The sequence below is a fragment of the Porites lutea genome, chromosome 1 (genome assembly GCF_958299795.1).
Source record: "Porites lutea chromosome 1, jaPorLute2.1, whole genome shotgun sequence".
NCBI classification, from domain to species: Eukaryota; Metazoa; Cnidaria; class Anthozoa; order Scleractinia; family Poritidae; genus Porites; species Porites lutea.
In genome coordinates, this window is record NC_133201.1 from 49,084,948 (window position 1) to 49,093,859 (window position 8,912).

At 52.5% G+C, this 8,912-nt stretch overlaps 1 protein-coding gene across 1 annotated transcript; it reads left to right on the forward strand.

The window, feature by feature from the left end:
• The first annotated feature begins 7,130 nt into the window (after nt 1-7,130).
• Nucleotides 7,131-8,507, forward strand: LOC140931400 (uncharacterized protein F54H12.2-like). Its single transcript, XM_073381218.1, has one exon. The coding sequence runs from the start codon at nt 7,131-7,133 to the stop codon at nt 8,505-8,507; it is 1,377 nt and encodes a 458-aa protein (XP_073237319.1).
• Nucleotides 8,508-8,912: the final 405 nt, after the last annotated feature.

Here is an 8,912-nt window from a genome sequence, read left to right on the forward strand (position 1 = left end):
TGAGTCCACACAGGGCGCGCAACGTGATTTAGAGACTCTTTCAGAGAACGTGATTGGTGGAGAGCCATCACGTGGGGTGTCTAGGAACGAGAGGAGACTCTAGGGGGTACCCCCCATGGGTACACCTTTTCATCCCTGGACCAGGGGGTCTAGCGCGAGTGTGTGATTGGTGGAGACTAGAGGATAAACAAGGGGAACACCACGGTGAGAGGTCAGTTGCCTGAGTTTTGCGCTGTCAAGATGGACTGCCGAGGGTTAGTCGATCCCAGGAACAAACCGTTTGGCCGCGTGTTGCCGTTGGAGGTCCAAATCAAGATCATGTTTTGGGTCCATTGCTTTTACACTATAGACAAGCGAAAGAAGGTGGTACAAGAGTTGAAGGGGCTACCCAAAGGCGACCTCACAGGCTTCCCCCAACATCTGGGTGAGAACCGTTGGTGGAACCAAGTGGTGGTGCGGTTGCACGCTCCCAGAAAAAATGGCTGCCACCACTGCCACCGCCTCATGGATCACCGGTTATCGGTAAGGGGAACGGTGTTGTTGTTGCTTTTTTTGGTTTTGTTGGGTGGACTGAATGGTCTTTTATGTCTGGATTTCAGATTGGCATGATGGTGGAGATGGCGCGTCAACCCCCCAATCTCGACCACCTATTGAACGAGGGCATTGCATTTATCATCGACACATACAAACACCAGTACCCCCAGTGTCCCCTTGGAAAACGCCCCGTCATGATAGGGAGAAGGAAACCTTCATATGATACAGTGGACAAAGTCATGAGGAGACTGGACTTGATTATGAATGTGATGTCAGCCATGAATTTTGTGGTCATTGACATTCATTAAAAAACAAATGATGTGTTCTATATCAGTGTCTTTTTATTTGTTTTTAAATAAAGCCTCCAGGGTGGGATAAATGACTTGGTCTTCTTCCCGCGTGCCTACAATAGCGGTCTTGTCTTGGAGGGTGGGTAGGGCAATGTAATCCTCGGTCATGCCTTCACATTGTTGATATTGACCTAGGGTGGGATTCCACCATAACCATTCTTCCCGATCCACATCAAAGACATAGACGGGTTTGCCTAAAAGCTGGGCCATGACCACACTCCAGCCTGTCCCGCCCAATAGATGCTTGCGCAACTCGTCAAAATAGCCCACGGCCAAGACTAAAGACGCTGGCTGGATCACGTGAACATTCCGCTGGATATACTGGAGACTGATAGGATGATGCACTTGTCGACCCAATCGAAACGCAGCCTGGGTCACGGTGGGGGTGGCGGCATCCAATTTCGTCTGTGTCAAGGGCGTGAGAGACTTGGCTCGAGGGTGACAGGGTGGGATGAGGACCACACACGTATGCCCATACAACTGACATAATCGTTCCACATGCGTGTCCACGCCTTTCGCACCACCCGTGTAAATAGTCAGCGGCATGGTCTATCGAAAAAAATTAACAGTGATTAGGGTGATATAATGGAGTCCACGCCCATAGGGTATGTGGTTCATCATCAGCATACAACAAGGGGGTTTGCCATTCCCGACACGTGACCGTTTGTTCGAAAATACGACGGGCATGGCGACAGTTGGAGCAATTATCGGGAATCCAATCCAGGCCTTGCCCTTGAGCGAAGGCCTTGTCTTTGTCGTCCTTACAAGGGTTGCATAAGATCACATCCAACAGACGATCGCATCGTTTTTGCCACAAGACGCGTTGGGCATTGACTTGGTACAGGGTGGGCAAGACATGGGAGTGGCGACGTAACCATCCACTCATTTGACAAACTCGGACGCGAGCACAATGATCGTGCCAGACCCCACTCTCACGGGCTCCGTCAGTATGATCCATACACCAATTACGCCCCTGATCGTTGGTGGCCAGGACATTGACGGTGGCAATGGGAAGATTGGCCAAGTCCGGACACCCCTGCCCTTCCAAGACCACGAGAGGGTACGACATCTCTTGGAACATTCGATACAGACCATTGAGTGTCAACACCCCGAGTCGATTCCGTTGGGGGGTAAGGTACTGTTGACACCAACGGGTGAGATCATCCTTGATCTGATGGTAGGGATGAAACTCCTGGCGGTTATACACCGTGGACGGTTCAAAAGGCAACCCATGCACTGTCTGGGTCTGACGATCGACACGCCTCTTGGCCTTCTCGGATAATTGATCGTATGACACACCCTGCGGTAACAGGTATTTGAAGAGGGCATGATGATGCCCTGTCCAATCACAAAAAGCCAGTTCTCGAATAATATACTCGTCTCGGGAAAGGGCAAACCCCTGACTGAACAACAAGAGACCCACTTGGTTCAACACCATGTTCGCTTACCGTCAAGAAGAGAGGACCGCGACGAATGAGACGGCCTTCGACCCACGGTTGGTTTTATAATGGAACCCATAGGCTCTGATTGGCGGAGCGTCCGATCACACCACTCTCACGAGTGTCAAGGGCTGAGACAGGATTGGTGGACACAAGATCGTATGAGGATCACGAGATGCAGGGACATGGGTTATAAAAGGCAGGCCAGATGTGCACCCAACATCATTCCGCCCAGACATGGAACGTCAAGCCACTCAACCTGCCGCGGTGCCTTCAGGACGCAAACGACGCCGAGTGAGTAGTAGTAAGAAACCCAAAGGAAACGAGGAAGCCCCAGCGCCAGCCCCAGTAGCAGTCCCAGACATGAAAGCCACCCGTGAACTCGAAATGGCTCTGATCGGTTTGCCCCGAGCTGACCCACTGACACCCCCTACACCCACCCCTGTCTGTTCCGTCAACGAGTTGATGGTGGACACCCTGAAAGACTATGAGGAAGAGTGTCTAGAGGAAGGGACGTGTCAGGCCGATCCTGTCCAGGAAGACCAGGACCTTGACCAGATGGACACCCAGTTGAACGAGCTCCTGTATGAAACGTGCCCCTTTCATCCTTGTGAATACATCTATTGCGTCAACCCCCAGACCCAATTTGGCCAATTGAGGTTCAAGTGTCCCCAAAAAGGATGTCCCGTGTATTTGTTTGAAGAGAGTCGAGAGGTGATGATGGAGAAATTGAAAGAAGACACGCACCCTCAAGTCCGTGCCCGATTGCAACGAGGGGAGCTCAAGTGCAAATGTGGGTTGGTCCCTAGGATGAAATTGAGCCGGACCAACAAGAATTACCAGAAAGTGTTTTTCAGTTGTGGGAGCTTTCTCTCAGGCCAAGGCCCCTGCGGTTACTTTCAATGGCTCCATGGCCCGCTGTGGTGTCCCCGAGAGACAGCGCAACCCACCCTGAGACGATGGGTGAAAGACACACCCCCTGTAAAACCATGGGGCGATGGGTATGTGCCAGTCCCCCTCCTGAAAAAACACTGTTTGGACACTGGGAAAGACGATGCTTCCCCAGAGAGGGAGTTTGTGGAGAGGAATAGGTCGTGGTTCAATCAGTTTGGGGAAGCCGCCCAAGCCCAGCAGCGAGCCTATGAGAGCAGGCGCCATTTGCATAAGAACTTTGGTAGCTCGGTGTTGTTTTGAACAAAAAATCATGTAGGTGTGTGAAAAAAACTATTAAAGACAGAGATGGACTAGGATTGTGTGTCAGTGTCTTGATGTCGTTGCCACGCGCTTACGAAGATCCCCAAGCACCCGGGGCCTTGGGCGGGGTCCAACCCTTTGCCCAAGCTCATAAATTGAAAACCCCGCAAGCGCAACGGATTCTCCAATCAGTGTTGAGTTATACCCTCCACAAACCCCGACGGACACGGTTTCCCACGGCGCCCACGTTGGTCTTTGACCGAGACGAACAATGGCAGATGGATTTGGTCGATATGCAAAAACTCCGTCGATGGAATCAGGGGAACAACTATTTGTTGACGGTGATCGACGTCCTGTCCAAGTATGCCTGGGCCGTCCCCATCAAATCCAAAAGCAGCACGGAGATGCTCCGAGGGTTGGACAAAATTCGTCGACAAGCCTCGCCGCGACGACCGCTCCGCGTGCAGACGGATCAAGGCAAAGAATTCTTGAATAAAAAGGTGCAAGCCTGGTTCAAGCAACAGGGGTGGCATCATTTTTACACGTTTGGGGACAGCAAGGCCTCCGTGGTGGAACGATGGCATCGCACGTTGAAACAACGCATGTACCGTTATTTCACCGCTCACAATACGTTACGGTACGTGGACGTGTTGCAACCCTTGATTCATACCTACAATCACACCCAGCATCGCAGTATTGGGATGGCCCCGCATCAAGTCACCCCCAAAACGGTCCCGGACGTGTGGGACCGACTCTACGGCGCGCGATTGGAGCAAACGACCCCACCGCCTAAATGTCGAGTCGGGGATCGGGTGCGTCTCAATAAGAAACATCGTCCCTTCAAAAAAGGGTATTTGCCCGGGTGGACGGAAGAAGTGTTTGTGGTCACGCATGTCCGTCGTCATCCGATCGTCACGTATCGACTCAGTGAATGAGACGGCACGCCTATAAAAGGCACATTTTACGAACCCGATGTTCAAAAAGTGCAAGTGTCAGACGACTCGTTATTTCGGGTCGAAAAAGTCTTGAAACGCCAAGGACGCCGGGTGTTGGTCCGGTGGAAAGGGTGGCCGGCCAAGTACGATAGTTGGATTCCCGCGCACCATGGTCCGCGTCAAAATCACCCCTCGAAAAAGAAAAAAGCGGGTACGGTTTCTCGATGAGGTGCAAGCGGATTCCAGTCGACCGCGCGCCAGTTACACCCCCACGCCCACCAGCGACGCCGACGTGCTGAAATTCATTCAGAAGAAAGCGGCCGAACAACGGCAAACCCAACCGTGGTGGGACAAGTTGGCCAGTCCGACCAAGCAGCAATGGGCGTACGCCAATGCCTACCATCGAGCCGAAGCGTATGCCAAGAAACGAGGCGCTTTGCGGTCCCCAACCAAGAAAAAACAACAACGCCGACGCGCGGGTCGTCATCCCCCGATGCGCAAGAAGAAACCCCCCAAGCCCAAGACGTGCATGACCCTGATGGAATTGGCCCGGGCCTTTCCCAACATTGCCCAGCAAGTGTGTTTTCATCCCAAACAATCGACCTTCAATTCCGTGGTGGGACGCGTCCCTCGCAGCAAACAGAAAGTGGCCCAATGGCTATAAAAGGGACCCTGCCCCTGTTCAAAAGAGACCACTCCTCCTCAGGATGAACGAGATTAAACGCCTGACGCTGGTCAGCGATCCCACCAACGAGTTTCCCAACAATGCCAACAACAGTTTCAAGGTGCGATTGCCCGAACGGTTGGTGTTACCGGGCGCGGGGTGGCATGCCTCCTTGATGTCCCTGACGGTCCCGGATCAAGGCCAGAGCAATGCCGTCATCGCCACGGATCCTCATACCAAAGTGCTCAAATTCAAAATGACGTATGTGATCCGCAAGTTTGTGCTAAACTCCTATCGACGGGTGGAAACCAAAACCGTGGACTGCGAAGTGGAATTGGAAGAGATCATGAATGCCAATCAAATCGTGGCGACGGGGAGTATGTTTTGGCAACGCGTGATGCAAGAAGTGAACAACAAAATCATGCACAATGTGATGAAAGAACAAATACAGCGTTTGGTCCTCGAACCCGACGAAAAACCGATTGTCAGTGCCAAAAAAAACGCGATACCCCGACTGTCCTGGAAAAAAGGTGCCTTGGTGATTCAGGCTTTGTCCGCCGAGGATTTATTGAAAGTGGACAAGAGCGCCATCACAGATCTGTTCATCAACCTGGCCATTGCGCTCAAATTTGGGTTGGTGGTGGAAAAGACTGGTCGAAACAACACGACCGTGTATGAAATAGGGCCCAATCTGCAATACACGCTGCCGACAGCCTCCTACGGTTCGAGAACCCAACCCACTGGGTCCCAAAATCGCACGCCCTACGACTGGGAAGGCGAGCAATACATGGGCATCAATCCCATCTTAGTGTTCGGTAACACAGGTTCTGTTACCAATCATGATCCCTTCCATGTGGTGACCCATTCTGGTGTGAAGTTTGTGCAATTGTCCTTGATGGTGGAATGGCGTTTGAACAACCTGGATGCTTCCTTCGAAAAGATTGTGGGGACCCGTAAACGCACCGTCATGGTCTATTCGGATCTGGTGGAATCCACCGTGGTGGGCAGTGGCAAGTTTCCCCTGTTGCGGGAAGTGCAATTGTTGAGAACCGGCGATGGGGAAAGCACCGCGGAACCCCTGCACCATCAATGGATCAAAGTGCGAGGACAACAATTGGATATCTTGGAAGTGGAGATTGCCAACACCAGTGGACCCCTGGCCGTCCTACCCCCGGGCAAAACCCTGGTGACCATTGGTCTCAAACAGCTATAAAAAGCCCTTCCCATGTCTCGAGGGACCAAACAGCACCTCGACGTGAACCGACCCAATGCGCGGAGGTAGTTTAACGCGGTACCACACGCCCGTGGTCACCTCACAAGAGGGGAAAGGGTTAGCCGAAGACTTGATCAAACTGGCGGGACCCCTGATCGTGCAGCAAGCTCAAGCGGGACTGCGAGATATTCAACGAGGCAAGAGTGCCGCGGACACGTGGGCGGATCGAAGTGGGCAACTGAGCCGTGGGTTGAAACGGAAAGCCCCCGCCATGGTGTGGGCGGGTGGCAAACACCAAGCCAAAAAAACCTATAAAAGAGCGACTCAACGTATACGAGATATCTTTGGACGTTAAACATGGTACGCGTGGGTGGTTTTCTCAAAACGCAAAATCGCATTCGACGGCAACGTGCCCGTGGACGGTTCATCTCGCCGTACCAAGTCGGGGGCACGATCTTTGGCAAGTCCACCATGGCGCGCTATCCCTGGGTGCATACCTCCTCCCGCCTGGTGGATCCCATGATCCTCAAACAATTGAAACGACGCCGCCAGATGAAAGGGGGCACCATTTTTGGCACGTCCACTCGCATGCGCATGGGGGTTCCCATGCAGGTCCTCGCGGCAGACCAAGAAAAAGCTAGAAGAACACGCTGGCTCCAGCAACGGATGAATGGGGGTACGATTTTTGGCCAGGGGGATCTCAGACAGGTGTTGTGGGCCAACCAAGCCAAAGCCCGGAGGCAACGTAGGCGAAAAGGTATAAAAAGAGGACGCCGTTGAACCCCAGGGACAGACCGCATCATGTCGCTCCAACTGTTTGACGTGCCCGATGTGGATTATCGGTACGAAGCCTCTCGGGAGGTGGAGTTTCAACCTGCCTTGACGGACATCCAGCCCATCACGTTCTCCATCCCGGGCTCCGACGATTATTACGATACCAATTCCCTCCGATTCAAAGTCAAAGTCCGTCTGACCGATCCAGCCGCTGGGTATACAGGCTTGGATGCAGGGCTGCTCATCTCCAATGCCAACGAATCGAGACATGTGTACTGCGTCAACAATTTTGGACACTCTATCTTTCGAGATATCACCCTGAGCATGAATGGGGTCCTCATGACGGAACAGAGCAACACCTACCATTACAGAGCCTACCTAGAAACCCTCCTGAGCTACAACCGAGAAGAAGGTGCCACCAAGTTAGCCCCTCAAGGATGGGTCAATCAGCTCAATGTGGTGAATGTCATGGGAGCCACCGCCGCCAATTCGGATGTCCCCACGGATGCCGAGTGGAGTGGCAATGCAGACTTGAGAACCTTGACCAGCAAATTACTGGAAGAACATTGGCACACCTTCCTCATCCGTCCCCATTTGCCACCCCTCAAGACAGGCAAATTATTGGTCCCCAATGTCCAGATGGACTTTGAACTCTTCCTTAACCCCAACACCGTCTACTTGCTAGGTACCCCCAACAAAGGCACCTTAGTCGCCAAGAAATTTCCAGCCATTCACCCAGAAGACATCAAAGTCACCTTGCTGATGAGAAAAGTAACCTTGAATGCCAGTGTCTATGTCAGACTGCAGAAAGAAAGACAGCTGGGCAAACAAATTGCCCGCTACCCCGTGGTGCGGAGCGAAATCCGCACTTTTTCCTTTGATGGACGAACCACCCAGTGGGAACAAGACAATGTGTTTGTGGGTCGATTTCCTGACCGAGTGATGGTCGGGTTATTGCATTCGGATGCCTTCAATGGAAACCTACAACGCTACCCCTTTGCCTTTGAAAAGTTTGGGGTCACCCAGATACGTCAGACCTTGAATGGAGAAGAATACCCTTACAGAACCCTGCAACTGACTGGAACAGAAGCCTATGAAGATCTCCTGGGGTACGATCGATTTCTACAAGCTATGGGTGCCTACAATGAAGATAAGATTCCTCTCCTGCTGCCTGGGGATTGGGGACAAGGCAAGAACTGCACGTTGTTCTTGTTCAACAATGTGCCTAGTGGAAAAGCCGATGATCCTCAGTATCGCAACCCCCGTCAATCGGGCAATGTGCGACTGATCATTGATTTTGCTGCCGCTGTGGGACACAACATCACTGTGTTGGTCTGGAGCGAGTATGAAAACATGTATGAGATCAATCATATGGGAGGTATAAAGTACAACATCAACGGCTGACGTGGTATCAGAAGACAGAAGACACCGGGCATGGAGTTTGTAGCGCTCAGTGATAGGGTGCTGCGAGCGTTGGCCCTAGAAGATCCCACCTTGCGACGCGTGTTTCATGGCGTGTACCCCGCCGACCAGTTACCCCGTTCACCTCCCAAGAGTGTCCGTCAAGCCTACATTGTCAACACGGATCCGGCGGGAGAACCGGGACAACATTGGTTGGGCCTGTGGACGGAACAGAACAAGTGCGAGGTCTTTGACAGTTATGGGCTACCCCTACACGTGTACACCCACCCCGACCTGCACCAATGGTGGAGTCAATGGAAACACCTGATCCGCAGTGATCAGACGTTGCAAGCCTTGGATAGTCAGACCTGTGGCCATTATGCGTTATTTTTTCTGAAAGCCCGTGCC